The sequence below is a fragment of the Astatotilapia calliptera genome, chromosome 3 (genome assembly GCF_900246225.1).
Source record: "Astatotilapia calliptera chromosome 3, fAstCal1.2, whole genome shotgun sequence".
Taxonomy (NCBI): Eukaryota; Metazoa; Chordata; class Actinopteri; order Cichliformes; family Cichlidae; genus Astatotilapia; species Astatotilapia calliptera.
In genome coordinates, this window is record NC_039304.1 from 1,250,991 (window position 1) to 1,278,890 (window position 27,900).

At 46.8% G+C, this 27,900-nt stretch overlaps 2 protein-coding genes across 3 annotated transcripts in view; one reads left to right on the forward strand and one right to left on the reverse strand.

The window, feature by feature from the left end:
- The window catches only part of LOC113015885 (NACHT, LRR and PYD domains-containing protein 3-like), a 525,401-nt gene that overhangs the window by 269,404 nt on the left and 228,097 nt on the right, over positions 1-27,900 (forward strand). The gene's annotated exons all lie outside the window — the stretch shown is intronic.
- On the reverse strand, positions 554-26,560 carry rap1gds1 (RAP1, GTP-GDP dissociation stimulator 1). 2 transcript variants are annotated; one of them, XM_026158394.1, is made up of 15 exons: positions 26,214-26,560; positions 22,866-22,973; positions 20,224-20,346; positions 18,487-18,612; positions 14,741-14,887; positions 10,987-11,115; positions 10,257-10,382; positions 8,885-9,028; positions 8,205-8,336; positions 6,776-6,910; positions 4,294-4,419; positions 3,934-4,073; positions 2,928-3,054; positions 2,578-2,706; positions 554-2,185 (listed from the first exon to the last, which is right to left on the reverse strand). In XM_026158394.1, the coding sequence occupies exons 1-15, from the start codon at positions 26,215-26,217 to the stop codon at positions 2,058-2,060; spliced, it is 1,824 nt and encodes a 607-aa protein (XP_026014179.1). In that variant the 5' UTR covers positions 26,218-26,560; the 3' UTR covers positions 554-2,057. The 2 variants fall into 2 exon arrangements, with proteins under 2 accessions (XP_026014179.1, XP_026014187.1); XM_026158402.1 differs by lacking the exon at positions 14,741-14,887 and having other exon boundaries at positions 26,214-26,553.

The following is a 27,900-nucleotide window of genomic DNA, read 5'->3' on the forward strand; positions in this document are numbered from 1 at the left end:
GAACTCTGAAGATGTTTCTTCTGCAAAGAAGACTGTAGTTCCTCTGTAGCTCTGTAACAGTGTTTAGGCTACAGGGAACTACAGCTGTGCCACGTGTCCACAGCAGAAGTGTCATGATGACGAGCAAAGACTGTGACTCTCACTTTGTATCAGTGGCTCCTGTTCTCCAGCCTTTCATTCAAGTGTAACTGAATTAACACCATGATGTGTATTATTACACATGTATGTGTGAGGAGGCGAGCGCCATGGGGACAGGCCACGCGAGCACCGGGCGGTTCAGTCCCCCAGCACCTCCTGCAAGTGTCCTTGGGCAAAATACTGAACCGTCAACACTGAGCTGCAGTAAAAGCTGCTGCACTGACTGTTTGTGGGGAATAAAAAGTGACTCGTCCTGAAGTCAGATGAACTCAGTGGCACTCTGGTCCACACCACACGACCCTTCATCATGTGACCCGTCTGTGTGCTTAAATTATATCTTCAGTTCAAATCTAAAGATTCTTTGACTTCACTCGAGGACTCGAGCTTCACTCTAGACAAAACAAGAACACGTGAGTCGTCACCAGCTATCGTCTTTAATTATCTGCATTACAATTATCTGAGTTACAATCCTCCAAAATATACAACTCATGACATGTACAACAAACATATATGCTTATAGTAGTTGATGCAGTGACTAAGGATCTCTACTGGCATGTGTCATAGAAGAGCACGACTCTGATAAATAACCATTCATACCTTTAAAAAAGAAAAGGACCAGGTGTGGGCCCGGACAGGGACAGGGTGAGGAGCACGGACGACAACCTGCTGCATGTAAACCAAGTGTGTCCTCCAGAGGGCGCCGTGCGGGGGCTGCTTTGTGTCTGTCCTATTAACTGTTAATCCCGGTTCCAGCTGTGCGGCCACAGAGCGTACACGGCAGTGACCCCACGGACACTCGGGGCTGCGTTTGTGGGGCCTGATCTGAGGTTTCCTGACAGTCTGAAACAATAACAGCTCACTGATGCTTTTTGTGTTCAGGCAGAGCTACCACGTACTAACAGGAAGGATGTCATATATCCGACATGCAGCTCCTACTGACCCTGTGGGATTTGACCTCTCCTGCTGTTACTGTACGCTCTACAAATTCCTGTGAAACTTCCGGAGTCTGCAATTAAAGACCATTATTCACAGTATGATGTCTTGGATAGAGTCCAGGAGCTCCTGCCGAGGCCATCATTTGTTAGGAAGGGCACACGTCCAATTTGCTCCTCTGCTCGTATTTTGTTTGTTTGAACTGTTTGAACAGCACAATTTAAAAACGGAATAAAATCGAGTCCAGGACTCGAGGTGTCAGCAGGAAGAGGGCTGGCTATGCTCTGGAGCATGCAAGCAGCGGACAGGTAAACGCGGCACACCTTGAACGGGACTAAAACATGCACAGCTCCTAGTCAGCGTGTACTCTATCTACATGGGACACAGCTGGGCGCGTCATGGCTGTCTGCTTCGAAAAACCAAAGAAGATTCACAACAGGAAGGATGTTCTGTGCACACTTTCTTGGACGGCTTACCGGCAGATGGCGTCACAGCTATGGTCATAAAGGAGTGTCGTCTTCGATCTATTGCATCAGGCAGTCTGTGGCGCTCTGGTGGAGCTACGGAGACGCATGCACGTGTAGAGGGGGTAGGGTTAGACTAATGCGTTCGTTAGTGGCTCACACATCAGCTGGTGTGTGAAGCCTCCTGCTAACCGTCTGAATAAAACTACAAATATGGCTTCCAGAGGACTGTATCCGTCGCGCGTCTAAAAACAGGTTTTCACTTTGACTAGTTTGGAATTATGGTGAGGTCTTCAAAATAAAAGCTGAGCTTGTAGGTAAGCACAAAGTATTACACATCAGTCTAACCCTAGTGGAGGTGGCAGAGACATGAGTGGACATCTGGCTCGCAGTTCACATGACATGGTACCTTGGCACATGACGATGGGGCACGGGGGAGCGCAGTGGTGAGGTGTCACTGGAGAGGTGGGTATCAGGCAGGCATTGGGGTGGGCAGGTGTGGGCGGGGTCAGACTCAGTCATTTAGCTCTGGGCCGTTAGCCGCTGCTCTGTGAGCGACGCCTGGTGTGATACCGTCTTGTTTTCGTGAGCCCTCAGCTTGGAGACGATGTTGATAAACGCCAAGCTCTGGACCTCTTTATGAAGCGGCTCTGAAGAGGAGAAACACAGGAGGCAGGCGTGTTATCAAAGGCACAGGTCCCAGCATGCACAATGTTTAATCACGTGTTTAAACACAGCAGTTTGTGCAGAGACCCTCCAACACTCCTGCTGCTGAGGCAGTCCATCGCTTGCACACTGACAGTGAGACTCAGGCAGACGCAGTGACCTCAGCGCTCTGATGCCAGGGCGCCGAAACACCGACCGGTTGAACCGTTTCAGCTTTTATTTGTCCGTCTGCTACCTTCTTGTCCTGCTGTTATTTCACATTTTTAAAGCTGCGTTACACGAAGACATCCAGAGTTTCATCAGCACAACACATTTGATCTCTGCAGCCAATCAGCCGTCACATAGAGCTCAAACATGTGAGTGGTTACAGTCTCACCTGAGCCCATGACTGCACAGATGAGGATCATGGAGTTGTACTTGATCTCCGGTGCGCTCCTCTCATCTGACAGCAGCTTGTGAAGCACAGACACCAGGCCGGCTCCCACCAAGTCCTTCTCAGCTGCAACTGAAATGCAAACTTTCATCCAGCTGCAGTGCTGCACAAACGTTACAAGCTTCAGCGCCACATTTCTAAACACGCTCGTGTGCAACACGGCTCCTGAAACGCCTTCAAAGTCCATTATCTGAGATTCAACAGTAGCGTGTAACCACAGCTGCTCACACCTAAAACATGTTCTGTGTCACAGATGGTGACGACAGGGATCATGGATCCTGCCTGGAGCTTACCTAAATCCAGGGCTGCTATGAGACCCAGAGCCACCAGGGCTTCATTCTGCATGATCATGTGCTCACTGGTTGCCATGGTAACTAAGTGTTTGACTCCTCCTCCCTGGATGACAGTCCTCACTACCTCCTAAAGAGAGAAAAACAAAACCACAGAATTAAAAACACGCAGAGGTTCAGCGCACTGTGAGCTGTTTTAAAGAGAACTACATGTAATAATAGTTACATGTGACAGGTTCTATCATTTAAAATAAATCAAACAGTCACATCTTCCATAAAAGGCCTCTCATCCACACATGCAGAACAAATCCAGCCACAGGAGTCCAGAAATCAGGTGTAATAATCAGAAATCACCGTTGGGCCTGAACATTGACTGTTCAGTTCAATGTATGTAGCATATTCGACTGTCAGTACCTTCAATGCTAATCGCTCTGATAGGACATTATGGTGGACATTATGGTGGACAGCATCGGACGCTGCACTGAGGTCTAGCAGCACAGAGACGACTGTCAGAGGCCATGAGAAGATCAGTTGTATGAAAGCAAGGGTGGAGATTGGCCTATATTAGCTAAGAAAACGAATTCACAAATATGGGTGGAGGTGACAGCGTCCAAATAAAAAGCAGTGTTAGTGAAATGATCCTGAATATTCTCCTCTGTAAAGGTCAAAGGTGAGCGCTGAGTGTTTACCAGCCTGGTCTCTGAACAGTGACGTTCCAGCTCCAATAACGCTAAAAAGAAGCTGCTCAAACATGCAGGATGAACTTTCTGGGAAACTCTGATCAGTGCCAGCTAACTGATCTTCACTACACAACATAATCAGCACGTGTGGGTGCAGTTAGCTCTCAGAGCTCAGTCGTTATCGATGCCTTTGACTTCCAAACGTCTGCCAGGCTGCGATCCTGGATTACCTCCCACTCTGGAAACCTGAATGTGGACCGGCTGCAGACTTGAGCAGTTAACAAGCACAGCTGCAGTGTTGGAGGGTGAGTGATGGCGTGTGGTCTGACCTTGGACTTGCTGTGTCGAATGAGGGCAGACAGAAGCCTGTTGGACTCGCCCATCACGCCTGCGTGGTCCTTGGCTTCGCACCACTCCACCAGCCTTTCCACCAGCTTCCCATTGGTTCCCAGGTGGTCTGCTGCTTCAGCTGAGCCAACACACAGTGGGCAAGGCTGCCGTCATTGATGCTGCACATGTGAGTAGCTGCTTTCATATTTGTCTTAATGACTCAAAATGAAGGCTGTTAAGAACCTCTCCTCATTGCCCCGCACAAGCAGAACTCCAGCAATCACCATAATGATGCCTTTGGATACCAACGGTTCCAACATGAATAAAACTGAACATTAAAGACAGAAGCCAGCGTTTACCTTGGGTGTCGATGAGCATGCGTAGCGTTCCCAGCAGTTTGAACTGCACTGGAGGCATCTCCGACTGCAAGAACTTCAACACCACATCTGCCACTCCAGCTGACAGCATCTTGGATTTGTTCACCACTGCAGAGGAAATAACAGAACAAACACTGTTCACAACAAAAAACAAAGTTATATGATGCTTATATCGCGCTGACAGCATCAGGCACACCGCTCCTCCTTCACTGTGAAGCAGCTGGCCTTCCCAACCCTGAACAACAGCTCGGGAAGAACTCCCATTTCAGCATAAAGATCCATCAGCTGACTCACGAGGAAACATCAGCTCTTTAACTACCAGCAAAGAGAACATCAGCAATATGCTGTTATTAAACCCGTGGCTGCCAGGCAGTATTTGGTAAGAGCTGAGTGATTATTGCAGGCTGGATGAGTCACAGGTGGATCATGACGGAGCAGATCACAGGGAGAAGTGTGCCATAAATCCACAGCTGAACGCAGCAGAGAGCCCACAGTGTGCAGTAACACACACAAAGAGCAGAGCCACAGGATCAGACTAGTTCCTGGCCTGAGCAGCAGAGCTGAGGATGTAAAGAGCTGCAGACGGAGCGGTGACATCAGTCAGTCCTTATGTTGCCGTGTGCAGCTCCGTGGTCAGTGTGAAGATGCAGGCAGTGTTCAATCCTCCACAGCGAGAGCTCAGTGTCTTTAACTCAGAGCTAATGAGCGAGTCTATCCAAAGCTTTTCTAAAACTCTTTCTACAGTAACTTATTTATTGAGATGTTAGCATGAACATGTATCATGCTGTTTGTTTTACAGTTTGTTTACTAGTAGATTATATGTTACACCCTCACGATGGGTTGATTGTTTTGTTGAAAATAAAATGAACTTGTTCATGAATGACTTCTTGACGAGCATGTGGGCGAGTCCTCCGACTGGGACCACAGTCACCCTCCACATCCTCTCGAGCTCTTCTCTGAGCCCTTGGTACCCCTACAGCTTCTCGTGTTGCTTCTTCCTGATATTGCTGTCATTCGGAAGCGCTACATCGATCACTACGGCCGTCTTCTTCTGTTTGTCTACCACCACTATGTCCGGTTGGTTAGCCACCACCATTTTGTCCGTCTGTATCTGGAAGTCCCACAGGATCTTAGCTCTGTCTTGGGGGCATCTCCCATTTTGACCTCGGAACTTCCAGGTTATACTCGGCACAGATGTTCCTGCACACTATGCCGGCCACTTGGTCAAATATCCTTGGGGAAGATACTAACTGCTCTCCAATGCATCCATCAGGGTATGAACTTAGCGATAAAACATGGAAAGAGGTGCTTGTGGGGAATGACTTGTGCAAATCCTCAGTCCTGACTGCCTCCCCTCAGGACTAAAGACTGAAGCTAAAGACTTTCTTGCATTAACTGACTCTTAACCTCGTTCAGTGGGTAGATGAACCTACCCAGGCTAAGGGCCACACCCTTGACTGGGTCTTTTCCTGAGGCTTGGACATTCGCATAAAGGATATAAACAACGTTGGGATCTCCGACCACGCCCCAGTCATGGTGACTTAGATACTGAACTGGACTTTACGAATAGTTGATGCTGAAACTGCGGCAGATTTCTCTCTGTCTTTCCTGAATTCTGCATCCACTACTTTTGGTTGTTCTGCCTCTCATATGGTTGAAGACTTTGCAAACACCTTGTTATCCACATGCTCTTCTATCCTTGACGCTGTTGCACCTAAAATGAAGCGCCCTACAACCTTTTCCCAACGCTGGTTAAACGACTCTATGCGCCTTAGGACGTGTCTGCCGCCATGATGAGAGGAGGTGGAGGAAAGATCAACTCCAGGTATCCTGTGAAATCCTACGTTCGAAATTTCCAACTGCTTTTCAAACCTACTTGCTGATTATAAGTGAAGTCAAATAGATTGGCAGCACTTGGCTGCCACAGTGAGGGTGTACATAGTTTTTCTCAGGACTGCACGCGGGTCAACATTTTCTAAGGAATGGGTCGATCTCTGGAGCTCAGTGGACAACTGTCAAACTGTGAAACGTCTGAATATTCCAGCCAACTGTTAGTGGAGGTAACTGGGAAGGACAGCAGCTTAGCCACACAGTCCCCAGACGGTACATGTCTGCCTGCGCTCTGTGTGACTGTTTAAGAGTTTGAATAAACACTTGGAAATCGTAACCCTTCCCAGAAGAGTTGAAGCTGTTACAGGGAGGGCCAACATCATATTAAACTCTGTGGATGAGACATCACCCAAGATCGTGTGCAGGCAGACAATACGTTTGGTGATATAGTGTGCACGTGTAGTGTGCATGTGTAGTGTGCACGTGTAGTGTGCACGTGTAGTGTGCACGGACTTGTAATCCCATTTTCATGCATGAAGACTTCACAAAGCTTATCATTACAGCAACTATGTAGCTGCAGTGTCCACATCTGGTTGTCATCAATCAGGAGGTGTAACCTGATATATTCACCCACCAGGTATAGCCAGGTTCCTCAGGGCGCTCAGGGCTGCGTGCTGAACAGTGACGTTTCCTTCCTCAACGTGCCGATCCAGCAGCTCCAGAAGCTTCTGCACGATGCCAGTGTCCACCATGTGGATGCAGTTGCCATCTGCAAACAGCAGGAACAGTATAGTTGGGTGCATAAACACATTGTGTGGTTATGTGGGTACAAATGATCCTTATCTGCACTGTTTAAAGCTGCAGACGACCCCCAGACTCTAACCCAATGAATGTGGCCTAAATGAAAACAGCCCCAGACAGGAGCCTGTGATACTGGTGTAATGGATCCCCACAGGTGTAACCCTCCCAGCAACTGGGAGACTGGATCATAGATTTTAGTTGTTGCTACTGAAGAAACTGCTTTTCTCCAACTCTGTGTTGAAGGATATGAATCGAATACTGTGAACGAGGTGAAACAGTGGTGAGCATTTGGTGCTTATTGGAGTACTGAGGATAAATCATTAGTCTGGATTCTAACTGGTGATAATGGAGGGTCGATGCAACTAAAGCGTGTAACAGAGGTTAAATCTAGTTCAGGGTGCTGACTGTGAGCATCCTCACAAAGTGGCAGAACACTCGACTTCCTCTCAGTGATGTCTATTGATGGGTTAATAAACACACAGAGTGGGCGGGGCCTCTGGCAGGTCTTCGTATGAGAACCATGGCCTTGGTTTACTGTTGTTCTGATTTGTGTTACTTTTGGGAATAATGGTGGTGAAACTGGTGTTTCTAAAGTTTGCTTTGTGTGTCTGTACTGGGGATACTGGTGTAGCAGTGTGCTAACCGATATTTAGGTGCTGCTGTCTGTGAGTTTCAGGACGTGGCTATGACATCACTTCCTGTAAGAGTAACGCCAGGAGTTCATCTCCAGAAAGAACGGCCGCTCTCTCCTAGTCGATGAACACGTGGGAGCGATGAAGCTTCAGCTTCTGTTACATGTGACTGAAATGTTGCAGCCATCACAGGTGCTGGATCTGTGTGCTGCACTCTGTGCATGAAGGCTGCTCCGACTATCACCAGGTCATTAAGGATTCAGTGTTTTATTATCAGCTACCAGGTGAGTCTGGCCAACGATGCCTCCTCGGTAATGCTAATAACACTCTGTGCTGCTTTATTCCTCATTACTGACGTTTATTTTCAGTGAGGGAGAAAAACATGGAGGTCAGCGCGTTTCTTTCTTCACTCCATCGTTCAACTGGGATACCAGTGAGTGTCATTAAACTGGTGTGAGTTCCAGAGTCACTGGGACTAAGATACAGGGCTGACATTTCCAGATTCCCATCCCCTCAGTGATGAAACGTCTAACGCTGGTGCTGGAGGGCACAACGTTCCACAGTGTGGCATCATGTCACTCCATAGTTCACATTTTGACTTCCTCAAACATAGAGCGACTCACAGCTTACCATTGCGAGCAAAGTTAGCGATGGCCAGCGCCCCGGCCAGCTGCAGCTGGTGGTTGTGAGATGGTACCCAGGACAGGACCCTCTGGAAGACGCTGCCCTTTCCTCCCTCAAACAGCTTCTGCATGGACTCGTCTGCACAAAGACAGGAAACAAGAAGAAAGGAGGCAGGAACAGAGCAGCTGTCAGCACTGTTACTGTTGGGTTGCTAATGTGTGGCAAGACTGCAGAGAGCCAGGACCACGCATGGAGCAGCAGAGATGTCAGGACTAAACTAAATGAATCACGTGATCAGGAGCTAGTTCCATTTCCAGCATTGAACTGGGATCAGTGGTTTCCTCCCAGCATTTGCTCTTCCTCTCACCCACGTGAGCCGTCTGCAGCACTCGCTGCTTGCTTCTTCTCTGGCGTGCTGGCCTCAGAGAGTTTCTGCCTCCAGTTTGCTGTTTCTACTTTTACCAAGAACAATCTGGTTGCATATTTTGCAAAGCATTGTGTCTTTATAAGAACTTTACTAGAGGAGCACATGCAGCTGCAGCTGCTCCGACACGTGTCATTGTTTTAAGCTTTAGGGACCGTAAACACAATGAGACCACAATATGAGACATTATCACATACAGACGTGGATGCTATCGTAGCTTCTGAAGGCTGCTGTGGAACAACTGTATTAAGGAGAGCCATACCCCCGAGCAGCAGGAGAACCATCAGGTCAGAGGCGGTCTTCAGTTGGGCGATGTCCTCCTCTCGCTCTCCATCCACCGTCTGAGCCACGACTTCCAGCAGACACTCCACCAGGCCCGCCTCCACCAGCTGCAGCTTTATGACATCTGGCACAGGGAGGCAGAGAAGACCTTCAGAGAGCACCAAAGCCTGAAGCAATCTGCTGCAGCCTGTCCCTGACTGGCCCGAGCTCTTCAGGAGCCTACATGAAAAGTACTGGTGGCCACCAGCGCTACTGTTCAGCCTCCTAGAAGCTAGAAAAGCTGAGCTCTGGAGGTCACTGAGATTCAAACAGGTCCAACGTTTTAAGACAGGCCTGTTGTATCAGTCTAAACTGCTACGGTCCCTCAGCCCACCCAGCGGGGTTTGTACCCCAGAAGGAGCCAAACTGGCTAAAACAATGAGAAGTGGCAGGTCTGTGGTCATGAACTCAGGACACAGTGTTGGTTTAATCAGATCGTTGGTACTGAGGCTAATGACAGTCACAGCCGGATCAATGCAGATAATTAAATCATGCATGATTTTAAAGCTCCAGGAACAGGAGACAGAGCTGCACCAGGTTCCTCTGAAAGACTCGTTTCACCTGTAACACTAACAAGACAAACGTGACACAATGCACCCTAACAACAAACAGTTATCCCCAAATGAGATCAAAAGTAATGAGAATCACCAATCACCACACAGGTGATGCTGCAACCAGTGAGCCGGCTGCCGTGGCAACCAGAGACAACTAAACAGAAAGGCTGTTTGCTGTAGGCAGGCCACAGAGGCAGAAACAGGCTCGGGTCCGTGCAGACGAGACGAACTCGCCAGTACGTCGTAAGCAACCATCCCTCTGTCTCACAGAGCACTGAGCCACCCTTCAAGCTAAAGGCTCGTGTTGTCCCAGCACAGCCTGCATGCAGTAACCAGCGTTTTCCCAGTAAGCCGATGCTACACTGAAAGCGTGGCTCAAAGCGTGCGCCACCAGGACGCTGACGTTCAGGTTATTACAGAACAGAGCTGTCTGTCCAATGAAAAGCTGCATGACAAATAAAAGAGGCAGAGCGTCTCTGGAGTTAAGTAGGACGTTGTCCTGGAGACTGACAGTGTGGGAGGACTCGTGTGCCTGCAATGGTGATAACAGTCAGCTCTGTGCTGCTCACACACTGGTGTGTGAAAGCAGGCAGCTGAGACCCACAGGAGCTGCCATGACTGTGCAGTTAGCCTGATGAGTCACAGCATCGTTTACTATACAGGAGGTGGTGAGCATGATGTCCATGTGAAGCCCTGCAGCCTCCACGGCCTCCTCCTGACTGAAGAATAACAACGCTGTTAAAGAAAATAACCCGTTACCATTTTCTGCGAGCGGAGCCAGAACTTCAAAAATCATTTCCTTCTTCTCGTGCTCCATCTGTTTCTGGAAGAGGTGCACCAGCTCCTCAGCAATGTTGGTGGATGCAAACTGCTCTTTGCTGGACTCTGGAAAACACAACAGGAGAAAGCTCACTAGTGCACCGAGTGTGCTCACTGCAGCTAACTGAGCTAACTGTGTTTCATGAGAGCGTGTCTAACAGGTTAAACTCTGTACTGGAACATGAAGCCAGACGAGCCACCGCACCACGTGGGACATGGTGCACGATCCTCCAGGCCTGGAAGGACTAGTACACATGGGACTATCTGGAAGCTATGCATCAATATCATGGGGAGGCGGAGACTGCTACTGTGTGTGTGTGTGTGTGTGTGTGTGGGGGGGGGGGCTGAAATGTCAGTTTGTGTTGTATTAAACACAAACCACATTTTAATTTCCATATTTAGTCTATTTGCTTAAAATCGTACTGTGCAGCTTATTTAAGCTGTTAAAGAGAAAAAACACTGATGAAGTAAAAGTCTCTTTACCACAAAAACGTAAGTGGGAACAGCCGTCACATGTGACAGGAGGAAATGATGGTCTGTAGCACTGCTGCTGCTACTTATTCATGGACTCAGCATGTGAAGTTTAGAAAAGGCTCAGACTGGTGCCACACATGTTACTGTTGTTTTTAAAGTCCTGTCACAGACTAAATGCACGTGTACATGAACTCACCGAGCTCGGCCAAGTTCCCAAAGGCAATTAGACACATTTCTGTCAGGGCTGTGTTGTGGGAGTGGATGCCAAGCAGCCTCACCAGAGTGGGAATTACACCCATACTGATCAGCTGGGCTTGTAGGGAATCTGTAAAAGCAGAGAGGCACAGAGTTGTCAGTGTTACATAACTCAGCTCAATGTTATTTTTACACAGCGCCAAATCACAACAACGGTCGCCGCACCTATTGTAAGGTGGAGCCATTAATAACAAAGAAACACCAACAATCACATGACCCCCTCTGAGCAGCACTGTGGCCACAGTGGGAAGGACAAACTTCTTCTTCCAACGTACTTTTAATGCAGCTACACCGAGGATTTGTGAGCAGGCGTGGCCTGTCTAAGGTCACGTCCACGTGTCTGACTTGGAGTTCAGACTTGGTCATTTGGTTTTCTTGCTGTCTGTCCATGCAGAGATGGACATCATTGGGCTTCACAAACTGTTGGCCACACATTCTCCTTCAGACTTTGTTAGCAGACTTCATGGTTCCCTCACAGTCCTGAACCACATCATCTCATCACCACTGCCACGCTGGACTGTTGGTAATAATGCTCTCAGACTTCTTCATCGGCTCTTCAGTCGCTTCACTGGTCAGACTGATTTAAGTGAAACAGTAATCAGACCAGGCTGTGGTTGGAGGAACTCACAAGAAGGTGGTGAAGTCACTGAATTTATACTTCAACAAGAAGAGGCCAAAGCCTGAGTCAATGAGACAGCAAAGAGAAAACTACATGTGTTTATTCTGAGTCCAAACAGTTTGGTCCAGACACTCAAACCAAACCTCTTCAGTAGGACTCAAGTCCAGACTTTGACTTGTCCATCAGCTCCAGGACGTCCTTTTGTCTGTAGACGTGTTTCTGCTCAGCTTTGAAGCTCACGGCCGTTGTCTTGTTGACCAATCAGGGATTCGGTGAGGATCTTGTGGCAGACTGTCGTCTTCATGACGCTGCCGACCTTCCAGAGTACAGCCTTCTTCTTCAAAATGCCCCTCAGTAATGTGAATGGCCGCCCATGTGTTTAGTCACATGCCTTCAAAGGTCGGTGTGTTGCTCCATGGATCAGCCAGACCATCACTGACCCACCAGCAAACCAGTCACGTCTGTGAAAGGCACAGACTGGAAGCACTGGACCTCCCAGCTCTGCTACTCCATGGCTATAGGTTCAAATCCACTGAAGGGCTACCCTGATGTACCCCTGAGCAAGAGCTGCCCACTGTTTCACTGAATGAACGGATTAAGTGCAGAGGACTGAGCACATTAATTAATAAAATATACATTATTATTTATCATCATTATTATTTATCATCATCATTATTATTATTAATATTATTATTATTATTAATATTATTATTATTATTAATATTATTATTATTATTAATATTATTATTAATAATAATATTATTATTAATAATATCATTATTATTATTATTATTATTATTATTATTTATCATTATTAATATTAATAATAATAATAATAATATTATTATTATTATTATTATTATTATATTATTTATCATTATTATTTATCATTATTAATATTAATAATATTAATAATAATAATATTAATAATAATAATATTATTAATAATAATATTATTATTAATAATATTATTATTATTATTATTATTATTATTATTATTATTATTATTATTATTATTATTATTTATCATTATTAATATTAATAATAATAATAATAATAATAATAATAATAATAATAATAATAATAATAATAATAATATTATTATTATTATTATTAAAATACCACAAAAATATTTTTTAAAAACTTTCCCCTTTAAATGTGACCTATGACCCATACAGTTCAACTCCCCCACTAAACTGATACTCTGAAATTATGAGTGTAGGTCACATACATGTCTTAAAACTCACACACACACGCACGCACACGCACGCACGCACACACGCGCACGCACACACACGCACACACACACGCACGCGCACACGCACACACGCACGCACACACACACACACAGTGCAGTAAGCATGAGTGTGAGCTGCTGTCAGAGCTGCAGAGGTTGCAGCACAGTGGAAACAGCAGTGAGTTTATGGACACGATGGCAGGAGGAAGAAGAGTAATGAAACTAGATGAGGCACAGTTGCAGTGACAGAGCAGTGGATGAAGACTTAACACAGCCACCCAACGACATCCCTGAAATGCCCCAAACCAATGAGCTGATATATCCCACAGGCCTGAACCACCCAGTGAGTCAGTGAGTATCTTAAGCTATGTGGAGGCTGGAAACCAGTGTGCCATCATGGTTCCCTTTGATGGGGACAGCTTGCAGCCATTCGAGGCTGTTTCCCCTCTAATGCAGTTACTATTGGTCAGTCTCACTGGTTCATCACTGTCAGAAACCAACCATTAAAACGAGCGCTACCAAAACCACCGGTCCACATTCCAGCTGCCAAAACTGTCACGCTGAAGGTGAGCTAGACGCCACCGATCCTGTTCAAACCCGTCTCTGCACATTACACTAGGCTATGATCAAACCCTGTGTCATTGCTTCAACAGCAGCTACACGTGAAGTCAACCCCACCAGTGCCACCTGTCAGCCTCCATCTAGGGTCACCTACAAATAAATGTGATCTTTAGAAACCATGACCTCTGACCTTGAGGTCAAACATTTTCAGTAGAAGCACCCATGATGTTAACCTTATTCACAGTCACAGGATTTTTAGAAAACGTGACCTTTGACCTCGCTTCTGGTTTGATTTATAAAGACCTACGTCACCTCACTGTCATGTAATCACATTCACAAACTCGAGTGACCACGCCACCCAGCGGGGCGCCGCCTACACCACCCAGAGGGGGCGCTCATTTTATTAATGAGCGACAATAAAAACAACAACACTGGTCTTTCAAAGTGAAATGTTCATGTTAGAAATCGTCCCGTTTTAAAGTGTAGCTGCATTTGACATCTATCAAAAAGACATGAACACCTTGATCGCATTCATGTGCCAACATTTCCACGTGTGCGTGTTTACGTGTGAATGATTGTTCGTGTCTGTAAGACTTTAGAGGCCGAGGAAGAGCTGCGAGCTGTCAGCATCCTGACCTTTGTGACCAAAGTTTTGGTGCAGCTGAAAGCCAGCCGTCATGAAGTGTAGCTGTTCATGTTAACAATAATCCAGTGTGTTAAACTGTGCTCGTGTCATCACCGCTGCTGTGCTATCAGTGTTGTTGACAAACTGCTGCAGGTGTGGCAGCGCTGTGCATCAAACTGAGCATCGAGTTTGTGTGGAGAATGTTTTACAATCAGATTTCGTGATGCACGGCTGCAAACAGACATGTTTGAGTCAGTGTGACCGGACGTGCCTGAGAAAAGCGTCACCTTTCAGAAAGCTACGTCCATGTTTACAGCGTCTGTGTGCATATAGAAGCTACCTGTAACCAAACAAAGCAGCTGCTGCTGACCAGCCGATACACAAACGTCAACAAAGGATTACAGCCGAATGACAGTGACAGACACGCCCCCTGGAGTCAGGCAGAGCAACATGAGGCATGGAGGAGCGCTAGCCTCGCAGCAATAATGGCACATTAGATGTGAAGCTGAAACAAAGAACAGGAGAGAGCACAGGAGAGTAGAAACCAGGCAAGAAAAGAATCTGTCGGATTCTACTGTGTCTGCACTGAAACAGAACATCCGCTCATTAGTTAGGATGAGTTAGAGTGCTTCTTTGGGGGAGATGGTCATTACCATTATCATTGCTATAGTTCATCAGCATGCCACAAAAGACAGTCAAGAGCTTCTCATTTGCCGGCTCAGTATTTTGGGAGAGGGACTTTATGTGTTCAGCTACTATCTGAGCCCCTCCTGCCAGGTCAACTGCACTCCTGCCCTCATCTGCAAAACAAAGAGGCCGGGACACAAATCAGCCACACAGCAAAGACAGATGGTCAAAAACAACCTGGAACATGGAAAAGCAAGGTTAAGTGATCAGAGCATTCATAGAGCCATTTAAACCACGGCTGTCAAAGGTCAAAGGTGAACGACAAAGGAAAGGACTACGGCGACGCTTCAGGTCCAGTCCGAAGCAGACGGGTCGTTGTCATGGTTCAGCGAGGCTTCATAGATGTTGTTTGTTCTGCTTATCAGCCACCGTTCATGTAAGTAACCCAGCTCGCTTTGTGTGGCAGCAATAAGACGCAGCGAATCAGCAGCTTTGCAGATGTAATCAAAGCTCCAGCGAGCCAAAGCGTCCTCAGACAGGACATCGATCCCCGAGCTTTCAGTGCGATACAGGAACCATGTGCCGCTCACCAGAGACCTGTCTGCACTGCTGCTGGTCTTCAACACCACTGACTGGACTGAAGCCCATCACTGTGTGACGCTGTAGACACTCGGACACTCGCCTCCACACGTAGATAAAACCAGCATCCACCGACTGTCATAAAGCGTTCCCTACCAGGAATCAAGAGGCCAAATATCCAGCTGGGATTATGTTTGTTGATGGCAAAGCCTGGTCCAGGTCAGGATCCACACATTAGTGGATTTATATTTCAGAGAAAGAGACGTGTAACCAAATGTGTGTTCTCTTAAAGTCGTATCCTGTGATTTCACTGGAAAAAACAAACAACTCAAGATTGCGAGTGTAGGTGACACATCCGAGGCCTCTGCTGGGCTCTAAGCCACCCCAGTTACCTGGACTGGTCTCCTGCTGTGTTTTTGCCTCGAATAGTCAAACTGTGGTTTCCACATGTTGCAGAACTGGTTTCTGTGTTGTATTGTTGGATGTTGCTGAGGTAGAGCCTTTGTAGGTGCTAGGGTCCACATTTAGTCCTGTGTGACACCAGTTTAAACTGGGTTTGGGCATAAAACACGTACTGTTGGCCTTTATAAAGAGCGCACAGGCTTCCATGGACGAGGCGTTTTTGTGACCCAGGTCCTTTCTTGATGTGCAGACGGCAGGGAGGGAGACATTTAACCTGAACACACCGACAGTTGTGGGCTGGATATGGTGTCACAGCTGCACAGAGGCTTTGCTGAGAGTCGCCCTTTATTTATATATATAGATCAACAAACCACCTCAATCTGATCAATGAGGTGACCGAAAGCTCCAACTTGAAGGAGTCAGGTAACATCACCAACGATCTTCTTCCACCTGCAGTCGGAGGTGTTGGTTCTTCTGACCATCCTGAGGCACAACTTTCACCTCCTGTCCACTGAAGTTTAAAACAACATGGCTGAAGAACGCAGCGAGCGAGGGATGACGATGCTGACGCATCATCGTAGGACAGCAACGACCATCCAATCAGACAGTTATCTTCATACATCACTGACCGAACAAACATCTGTTTTTATTACACTGACAAACGGTTTCATGCTGATTGAGCTCTGACACCATGTGACATTAAACACACACACACACACACACACACACACACACACACACACCGTGTGGCATATTTAGCATCAGCAGTCTCAGAGCATTGAAGTAACTTTGGGTCAGTCCGGCGCCTCAGGTTCGTCTGTACTCCACTGCGTTGACAGTACAGACCCGACATTAAAACACTGTGCGACCCACAGTCCTCCATCACCTCCACCACCTCCACCACCTCCATCACCTGAAGCCTTTCTCCTTTAAGGACTTAAACTGCCACCGTAAGCCTACATTTAGCAAGTGCATATAATCTGGTGTGAGACGGTCATCAGAGGCTGGCACTGATGGCGGGCCGTGTCTCGTTATGCGTGCTCGGAAATGTGACCACGTGTGGCGTTGCTATAGCAACCGTACTGCAGTATGACACATAAAATCTGGATTTTTGGACAACATAATATAGCACAAAGTAAAGTGTGCATGAAGCGGCGCTGAGGTAACAGAGCGTCACAGCTCTCTGCACACGCTCCCAACGACGTGCCGTCCTGGCAGGAATGCTTACTCCCAGAGATTTACTGGTGATTCCCACGTTCAGGAATCCCATCTAAACTTCACCCTGACTACTCTGCCTCCATGGTGATTCATGCTGTCACCCACCTTGTTGACACAACGGCTGTATCCCAATCCAGGGTCTGCAGCCTCAAAGGCCGCATTTTAAGGCCGATTACGTCACAGCGGCGCGACGAAGGCTGTCCCAATTCAAAGGCTGCTCGAAATGCGTCCTTCATTTCCCTGAATTTTAAGGCTGTGGCAGTGTAGACTTCGTGGCCCAACATATCCCAGAATGCATAGCGCGGCGGTGGGTGTGGATAAATTTGCCGGAAAAAAAACGGCGGATGATGGGCGGCCGAAGAGTAAACTTTAAGTAAGTACTGAATATGATGTCACTTATTTATGTGCAAATGTTTAATAACGAAGAACATTAAACATTACTGTTGGCCACACAAAGTCATGTGACATTAGTGACGTTTGTACTAACTTGGTTTTAAAGCCTTTAAATATACGCCGTCCAATAGCTGAGCTTAATCAGAGAATGATCAAAGCTCAGGTAGAAACAAACAAATGAACAAAAGATTGTCTCCTTCATCTCTGTCAAACACAGCTGTATGTAACGTTTCCAGCTGTTAGTATCATGGTTGCTAGGAAACCTGGGCAGCGCAACGGAGGCTAGACTGTCCCTCGCACTTCCGGCCTTAGCGGTCTTTGAGTACGCGGCCCTCGAGGATTGTTGAGGCTGCGTACAGCCATACAGACAGTGTACAGGAGTCTGTGATTTAAACTGCCACACAGCTGCACACAGCTGCACACAGCTGCACACAGCAACGACACTACGAGGCACCTTAAGAAGAAAGCAGCAGTTTGTCACAACATGGAGGCTCCGCCCCACAGCGCCTCTCACAGCACCTGCGAGGCCTTTAAAGTCGGCTCACACACACACGTGCGCACACAGCAAAGCACAACTAGCATGAGTGCACAGGAGTGCAGGACGCAGCACAGATCCTCCCTGCTGCAGGAAGGACGATGAGATTTCTTTAATGGTCATTTCCTCTGTGGTTTGTGCTGGACACGCGTCCTGTTGGGTACGAAGGTTGGGGTATTCACTCCTCCACACACCCAGCTTGTTAGCAACACAACAGAATATGCACGGACCTGACAGCTGTGACTTACATGTCACTGTTTACATGTACCAACTGCATCTGCACTGCAGCCGTCAGCACTGCAGCTGCAGTGTCTGCAGCAGAGCGTCATCGAGGCCTGAAGCTTCTAGAGCTCAATCAGGAGCCCGACCCTCAGACACAGGCTACATGTACCAGTTTCAACACTATCATTAAGATGAATAAGCTGTCTTAATTACACAAGTACAGCGCTCACACACTTCCCCTCTAATGTTTCTAACTAGACACGGTACAGCTGCAACACTCAAGGTTCAGGAGGCGGGACAGTCAATCAGTGTGTCGTCAGAACATGTGAACATCACATTATCCATAAATAAATGACGTACCTAAACTCCAAATCCTTCTGCACCACGTGCTGTGAAGACTGAGTGTGTGAGACTCCTACTTACGGCTGTCGTAACAGATGTTGCCCAGAGCTCGGCCAGTCTGCAGCAGCACCTCCTGATCGGTGGAGTTGAGCAGCTGGACTAAAGGAGGGATGAGGCCGGCTTCCACACAGGGACTCCGCATGAACTCTGGAAGCAGAAAACAGGTCAGCATCCAGCTGTGTCAGATTACCAAGCTCAGAGCATCAGCTACATACAAAGGCCGTTATTTCATCTTCACATGCTTAAACCAGCTGAGCCCAACCAAGAGGCTGGAAACATCGTCCTTTCATCAGACACAATCAGACTTTCTGTTAGGCAGTGGTCAGGGATGGCTTCGTACCAGCACTTACTAATGTTACGTTAGAGACCAGGAAATGAAACAGGAAGTAGATTACTGACTGCTGAATGAACAACTGACAGTCGTCGTATCCTGTCTGTGGGAAGGAGGCCTCATCAGTCAGTGTGGATCATTTGGGCTGTCGAGTGGATAAGACGCTGCAGCAGCAGCAGCAGCTTGATATGATCAGGTGAAACTGCTGGACTGTCTGTAGCCCAGCAGACGTTTCCAGAAGCAGTGGCATAAATGCCAGCAGGTCACTGCCAGGCTTGGCAAACTGGTGGGGAGTGATGATCAGCTGCAGGAAAGCCAGCCATCATCCTGACCTTCTCCTGTTCTGATCATTGTCTGTCTTTACACCACACTCAGGAAACAGAAGCCATGCATGGATCCTGTGCTCACACAATAACCTGCACGGACAGTTTGGCTCTGAAATCCACATAAACATGACCCCCGTGACCCCTGTGACCCCTGTGACCCCTGTGCGCCGACAACGCTCACGCGAGTGTCAGAACTGATCCGCAGAGAAGCCAGGTAGGAATGCAGACACCCAGGAGGAACGACAGGCTGCCCACAGCAGGAGGAAGAAGCCACTGATGCCAAGACTAGGGGCTGTGAGTGTCAGATCCACAGTCCGGGATGAAACAAAGTGTCAGCACATACGTGTGATGAGCTCACATGTATGTGCAGCTACCGCAAACAGGCAGCTGAAGACTGATGGTGACGCAGAACAGTCCCCTCCATGAGGACTTGGTCACCTGTGAAGCTTCCCTCCTATCATCATCATCACTGCACAAAGGTGCCCCAGAGCAGAGCAGAAGATCCAAACTGGGAGCCAGCAGAGTGGCTGGGACAGGCCTCAGGAGCCGGAGTCCTGCAGCTTTGAGATCACCCTGCTGAACACGCCTGAATCAGGTGAAGAGCTCATGTTCAGGGCCTCATTCAGCATTTAACTCAGCTGACATGTGTAAAACCTGCAGGACACTCGAGGCCTGGAGTTCCCACCCTGGTAAAGAAACATCTGTGCCGCATACGACGCGAGGTCCCCAAGACGCCACCACAGCTGCTTCAGAACAACTGGGCTCCTCCTCCTACGTGTTCCTGCGTGACGTCAGGTCCCGCACAGTCGAGCAGCTGCTAACCAACCAGATATACGGCGTTAAGAACCCCGACAACAGAGGAGCAGGGTCCAGGCGTGACATCGGGTGTGTGTGCAGCGCAGCCCTAAAACCACCAGGATACTACACAGGTAGATGAAGGAAGGAAGGAAGGAAGGAAGGAAGGAAGGAAGGAAGGAAGGAAGGAAGGAAGGAAGGAAGGAAGGAAGGAAGGAAGGAAGGAAGGAAGCAGCTCGCTCCCTCTTTTGAGATGTAGGAAAGAATCGTGTTAGTGGGGGAATAAACCTAGAAAGCAAACCTCACCATTTTTTGCCACCTCGGCTATAATGTTGGCGACTTTGGGTGTGCAGGAGGACTGTGGGTGTAACAGGGTGGGGAACAGGGGCAGGACGCCCATCTCATGGATCTTCATGCTGGCTTCAGTGCCTGAGGAAGGAAACACAATTTAGTCGAATCATGTGAACGCATCTGAAAACCTTTATTCATGTAAAGCATTCATGTGGAAGTAACAGTGGTTAACGTAGCTCCATATCTACTGCGGCACTTCTCCTCTGCCTGCACTGACATTAAATCAGGCGCAGCTTTACTGTTGTTTCTTACAGAGGCAAACATTAAGTGTTTATTGGAACACTGCTGAATTATACAACCAGATACTGTCAGGATGGTCATTTTGCTTCAAACATCCTGCATTGACTCGTGCATGTGGAACTAATGTGTGAGGGAAGAAATCTTTGTGTCCAGTGAACAATTATTTACCATCTTAACACAAAACTGCTGTGCAGCATCAAAAGAGGGATTGTTGTGAGTTATTGTGCAGGAAGTGCAAAAACGATGACTAGGAAATGTTCCTGTGTTGTGTCGTACGGTGATGTTTGCAGCAGCTGAGCAGAAACAAAGATCAGGGACACGTTTCGTTTGCTAAATTCTTTTAGAGAACATGTTTGAGTCTTTACAGCTCCACCAACTCCACGGTTGTTCTGGGCTGCATTTCAGAATAATGACAAAGCCTGATGAAAGTTTTTGAAATAAAGCTTTGGACAGATTCTCTGCACTGGCAGACCAGTGAGCCCAGTACAGAAGAGGGCAGGTCCACTGGGAAAGAAAGGAACTGGATACGTCTTATTTATTTTGCAGACCTCTGCTGTCACAGGTTGTTTCTCAGAGCATTTGATGGTGCAGGAAACTGGACTCACTGACACCTCCACTCTGTCTGCAGCACAGACCTGCATCTAGAAGTGTTGTGATGGTCCGTCTCTCATCACTGTTAGTCATCTTTTCCTCACAGCACCGTTCATCTCAAATGGGCATCTTTATATTTTTAGTGCCGTCATCACGACTGACGCGATTAACAATGAACCCCTCTGAGACCAGACCGAGTCTAAGGCTGCGTTCACACTGCAGGCGAAAGCGCATCAAATCCGACTTTTCTGACCCTCTGCGACCATCTATCCATCATGGTGACAGTGTGAACGGCACAAATCCCATATCTTCAAATCCGATCTGGGTCACTTTCGTATGTGGTGCTGAATCCGATACACAGCTGATGTTTCAGAAAGCGACTGCTGTGTGATGGTCAGGTCGCATTAAATCCATTTTTTATGTCACTGACACAAGACAGACGGCAATTATCAGCGCCGGAGAAGACATCGCGAACGCTTCCATCCAGTGAAACTGCTGGGAAGACAACGTGAACATTTTATTTGTACTGTATAATCTGCAGATCCTGACAGAAATCTGCAGCTGTGAAGCAGCTCCTCTAAAACAGCAACAAGGATCATTATTAGGCCACATGTAGATAACACAATAACTTTAGAACTTAAAGCTAAACTGGGAAACGTAAATCAATGAGCGTTCATTCTGAAAGACCTGCTGCTTTTCTCTTTGAACATTTGTTGTGGCTCATTAATAAGACAGAAGCACTTCTGTGAGCAGCTGTAAGCATCGTCTCCTAAACGCACTTTATTCACCCCTGAAACATACTCCTGTCAGAAACACGCACACGTTGGATTTTGCATTTTCTAAGAACATAATCGGAGCAATGACATAATCGCACTGTGCTTCCGTGTTCAGAAGCACGAGTCAGCATAACCCGAGTGCGAGCATCACTTGGTCTCACTTGCTCGGCGTGCACAGCTGCTCCAAGCATCTACAGCAGTACTTTAATGAAAGGCTCACATTATGATTCTGTCCTAATGATCGAATCCCTGAACAACTTTCAAAGGCACACATACAGGTAAGTATAACAAAGTATTTGCTTGTCTGCCTTCACGTATGAGCCTTTCTTAATCCACAGGTTTAATACGCAGCTATAACAGGTCCATCAGGACGGCACCGGGTTAGGGCTGTATTTGTCTCACACTCTTCACTCCAGTTCATCCCAAAGGTCCTCCTGGGTGGAGCTCAGGACTGTTGCTCCACACCAAATGCACTCCTCCGTGTGTTTTACGGACCCTGCTTTGTGCAGCGGTGAGCAGTCGTGTGGGAACAGGAAGAGGCCGGCCCCCAACTGTTCCCACAAAGCTGGGACCTTGAAGTTGTCCAAAATGTCTCAGTGTGCTGAAATGAGTTATTTTCAGTGGAACTAAGAGGTCCAACTCCTATAAATCAACCCATCACCCCCACCAAACATGGCACTGTGCAATAAGTCACGCTGATCAGTGCTTGTTGTTATAGTGGTCCATCTATGAAACTGTGTGTACTGTAACTCAACCAATCAATTCATTTATTCAGAGCACATCTGAAAAGTGATCATTCTGCGAGGACATGCAGAAGACTAAAAACCGAGGACGGGTTAAGTACGGTTCATTTGTAAACACACGGATTTACGAGCTCAAGTCCAAACATGAAGACTGATATTTATTCACGTTTCTGAGTTGTAGTTCGGAAACGTGGTCCAAGGGAGGCGTGCTGACAGATGCACGCGGAGGTTACACGCCTGTACTCACTGTTGTTGGCGAGGGCTTTCAGCAGGCAGTCCAAACAGCTCTCCACACTGTCAGTCGCGCTGTCTGTTGACGCGATCTTCAGCTTCTCTAGGGCGTCACTCAGGTTGTCTGGAAGCAGAAACACTTCATCACCAAAGGTCTGACAGGCAGACGTAGACTGTGGAACTGTGGGAAAAAGCTTTGAATGAAGTTTAACATTCAGCCTTCGAAGCTAATAAAGTACTGTACCTGCAGACTGCACGTCTCCACACCACACACATGATATTGCTTTTTTAATTTTACACTGGTTTCATATTATGTCTGCAGCTTCTCTGTCTCTGGATCTACAGTAACTGCACCTCACCGGTGCTCTGGACAGTACACCAGTTGGCTTAAGTGTGGTACAAACAACCCATAAATACAACAGATTACTAATACTTTCCAGTGCTGCCATCATCGAGTACTAATCTAATACCACTGTTAAATTATGCAAGTGTAATGCTCAGTGGGAGAAGAGACTGGGAGTTGTAACCACACAGCTCAACTATATTTCCAATAACATCAACATCATCTGTGTGGTGTGCTGATGATTATGTCACATGATGCAACCACAAAGTGGCGAGAGTTCAAAACGTGCTGATAAAGAACTAAAACAAAGTCACGTCTACTCTGAAGAAGCAGCCTCACATCTGCCATTTGGCCTGACGCTCTGTCACATGTTTCAGTACGACTTTGCTAAGCTACGAAGCTGCACCGCTTGATGGATTGTTGGAGCGTTACGGCTATCGTAGGCGGAGCCTCGCGGAGTGATACGTGCTGTGCTTCAACATAATGTTACCGTATTGTGTGTGTATAACCTCTTTTTAAGTGTTGTGGATATTATACATGGTTGTGCTGAGGATATGTCGGCCAGTTTCCACTGGAAATGCCTTTTGGTTAAACTGTCAGCGAGGAATTTGCACTGTTACATTTTTATATAACTTTAATACACATAAAAACAGCTGCTTGTTTAAGTGCAAATACATTGATGTTTGTTTGTTTTTTGCACTAATAAAGTTGTGGAGTTGTAAAGTATTTTGTCTCGTGTCAATTATATCGTCAGTTATATCGTTATCGCAAATTTTCTAATGTATATCGTGATAAATGTTTTTGGTCATAGTGCCCTGCTCTAATGCAAAGTATTAAAACATGTTAAAACACAACAGCCTTTTTAAACGTAGTGTAGTTTACTCATACGTCATCACTTACTGACTGCATATCCCACCTGTTTTAATGCAGTACAGTTATTATTATTATCACTCTTACTGTTCATGACAGTTAGAATGAATAACAATCATATAAGAAATAAAATTGTCGTATACGGGGCCCCATTCATGAGTGAATGAAACCAAGAGTAAACAGAGTAACTGTAATGTTGCTCATGTCTTTTCCAGACTGATTTAAGTGTACATGTTGTCTCCGTGTTCATTTTACATATGAGGTATAATGAAAGTGGGTGAACAGCACGAGGCTGTGTGGTTAGGTGTTGGTCATGTTGGAGCTCAGTTAGAACCATCGTTGAATGGCTGACCAGACTCCCCAACACATGTTTCCAGTCTCATGTCTCCTACTTACAGTTTGTAAGTCAGATTTCTACCATATTATTCCATTTTTGCTCCTCACCTGTCGAGAGCGCCAATAAAAGCAGAAATACAAAACTAATTCAACTGCCAGTGTTTGTCATCTAGGGTTTAATTCTAATAACTCTTCTTTTTGCTCCCTCGTCTGCCTCTGCCTGAGCTAATATCATTTTCAAAGTGTCCCATTCTGACATATGCTATTCAGATAGCTTGAACGACTAAATATTAACATCAGTATCAGGTCTATAATGCAGTACTGGTGGGCAGAGAGAGCAATATGTCAGGAGGACAAAGGCAGAGTAAGAGCTTAGAGTGGGATGGAGGCGTTGATACAGGAAGGAAAACTGTCAACATGAAACATCCCTGAGGATCTGGTCACGTACTGACCTCATCAGCCTCCTGTCCAAAATGTTTAATGATCTGATTTCGCTCATTCTTCTTCTCTTTATTTTATTCAGTTCAACTATGAGCAAGTAGTTGGCGACAGTGGGAAGGAAAAACTCCCTTTTAACAGGAAGAAACCTCCAGCAGGAGTGGCTTATTGTTGTGCCCAGTTACGGGTGAAAGAACAGGAACAGGACAAAAGACACGCTGTGGAAGAGAACCAGAGATGAGTAATAACTGATTATTACACCTGTCAGCATTTAATGAACCAGAGTAAAGAAAAAAGGTGAGAAAAGAGGAAACTCAGCACAGCGTGGAAAAGCCCCCACAGCCTACAGCTAGCTAACAGAGGACTCAGGGTCACCTGACCCAGCCCCGACTATCACGAGCACTACAAGTCATCAATCTGCTGATCACGCAAACTGAGTCCCACGCAGCAACAAACCACTTGTTGTTTGGATTCATATCTAAAACAGATTATAGGATGTTCGTCATTAGTTAGTGTAGTAGTGACTATGGGCAGCTTTAAGTGTTGTGCACACAAACAGTTCCTTAAAAAGTATCACAGGTGCTAATGCACTGCACAACCCACACAAATGGCATGAACAGACATTATGGACATGATGCCAAATATACAGTTGGTGGAGTATTTTGCTTGCTTGAGCTGTCAATCACTGACGCCTCTTCTTCACAGCAGTGCTGCATTTGAAGCCTGACAGGTAAGCAGTAACACACAGTGAATGTACAGCATGCTTTAAGGCCAGCTCACACACACACCTACAAAGATGCAGTGGTACATGAGCTCTGTGCTCAGTCTGTGCACAAACAAGATGCAGAAACAACAACGTCACATAGAGCAGTGCAATGCATCCAGCAGCACAAAGTGGGCTGCTGGATGCATTGCATAACAGCTGTGGACATGGAAGAGTGCCATGAGCTCCATCAGCAGCAGCGCACTGCCATTTCAGAGGATGCACATTCATCCAACCGAGCGCTGCTTCGACCGCTTTCCAGTCCCAGCTACGCTGCGGGGAAGCGGTGATCAAACGTAATACTCGTCCGGCTAAAGCGTTGTTACAAAGGGAGGCGCGGACAGTGGGTAACGCTACCCCACCCACCCAGCCGAGCACACGATCCAGCTACACTCAGCTTTTCATTAAAAACAGCGTTAAACGGGACACGGTGGAAGCAGAGCAGCACACGCAGTGGCTGCAACGCCGACACACAACGCCCGCCGTCAGACACACGTCGCATGTTGCGGCCGCTTTCATAACAAGCATCTGAGGATGCCCCGACTGAATGGCGAGAGCCGAGCTGGTTAGCAAACCCGGCACAGAGGGAGTCGGCTAGCTAGCAGTCTACTCACCCATCGTGGCAGGACGTGTCTGTGGAAGAGAAATTGGCGTGTTCAGCTCCGTAAACAGAGTAGTACTAGCGCCGCCGTTCGTCTTTTAAACTGCCTCAGAATCGTGAAGTTAGCGGGTGTAGGTTAGCTAGCTCGTTAGCCACTTTAAATAGCAACCACAGCCACAGGGCTGGTAGGTCAGGCTAATAGATCTGACTTCCTCTCGCATCCACTTTCACAGTTACGACGTGTAGGCTGGGTCTCGTATCAGCGACTGGCTTTGACATGCCACTGTCAAGGTAGCCGGGCGGGCTTCACGCTGCGGCTTCCGGTCTTTCAGCTTAAAACATTTGGCAGCGCTTTGAGACCTGTCGATGGTGCTCATCGCTGCCCGAAAACGGAAAATGTGGCATAAAAGAGCGCACGTACTTTCCTTCCGTTACTAAAAGAGTCCTTATTTTCTCTCTCGCTGTCTTTTAGGACGGTCCTACACGGACTACAACTGTTTCTGCAGCCTAATGTAAAAGATTTCATGACCGCAACAGCGGAAAACAGTACTCAAAGGTCAAAGGCGGAGCCGCAGCAGTGGCAAAAGTACAGACCTCATGTTTTTAACTTAAGAACAATTTAATTTAATTTTAAAAAGTACAGGCTCTAAAATGTACTCAAAGTCATAAAGGTCAGTATTTTGATCCAACCTTTGAATTACACAGTTAACATACCTCTGTTTGTTTTGCATAGCATTTTATTTTTATATATGGATCCAGTATCTGATTTTTTTTTTTTTTTTAAAGCTTTAAATTTCCAGTTTCTCAAACACAGCAGTCCTTACCTCTCTTCTTCCTCCTCATCTCGTCCATCTGACTGACCCTCTTATTTCACTGGGAAATATGAAAGACACACTGTATGTCAAACTGCAATTCAATTCAATTTTAGTTATATAGCGCCAAATCACAACAAAGTCGCCTAAAGGCGCTTTATATTATACAGTAGATACAGAGAAAAATCCAACAATCATATGACCCCCTATGAACAAGCACGTTGGCGACAGTGGGAAGGAAAAACTCCCTTTTAACAGGAAGAAACCTCCAGCAGAACCAGGCTCAGGAAGGGGCGGGGCCAACTGCTGTGATTGGTTGGGGTGAGAGAAGGAAGACAGGATAAAGACATGCTGTGGAAGAGAGACAGAGGTTAATAACAGATATGATTGAATGCAGAGAGGTCTGTTAACACATAGTGAGTGAGAAAGGTGACTGGAAAGGAAAAACTCAATGCATCATGGGAATCCCCCTGGCAGCCTACGTCTATTGCAGCATAACTAAGGGAGGATTCAGGGTCACCTGGTCCAGCCCTAACTATATGCTTTAGCAAAAAGGAAAGTTTGAAGCCTAATCTTAAAAGTAGAGATAGTGTCTGTCTCCCGAATCCAAACTGGAAGCTGGTTCCACAGAAGAGGGGCCTGAAAACTGAAGGCTCTGCCTCCCATTCTACTTTTAAATACTCTAGGAACAACAAGTAGGCCTGCAGAGCGAGAGCGAAGTGCTCTAATAGGGTGATATGGTACTACAAGGTCATTAAGATAAGATGGGGCCTGATTATTTAAGACCTTGTATGTGAGGAGCAGGATTTTGAATTCTGGATTTAACAGGAAGCCAAAACAGGAGAAATCTGCTCTCTCTTTCTAGTCCCTCTCAGGACTCTTGCTGCA

Bases quoted from the DNA above. Each gene is read 5' to 3' on its own strand.
- rap1gds1 (XM_026158394.1), bottom strand. The intron at 4,420-6,775 runs GTGGGTGAATAT...TTTCCTCTGCAG, and splicing joins GAGGAACCTGGCTATACCTG to TGGTGAACAAATCCAAGATG. The intron at 2,707-2,927 runs GTAAGCTCCAGG...TTTGCATTTCAG, and splicing joins CATAGCAGCCCTGGATTTAG to TTGCAGCTGAGAAGGACTTG.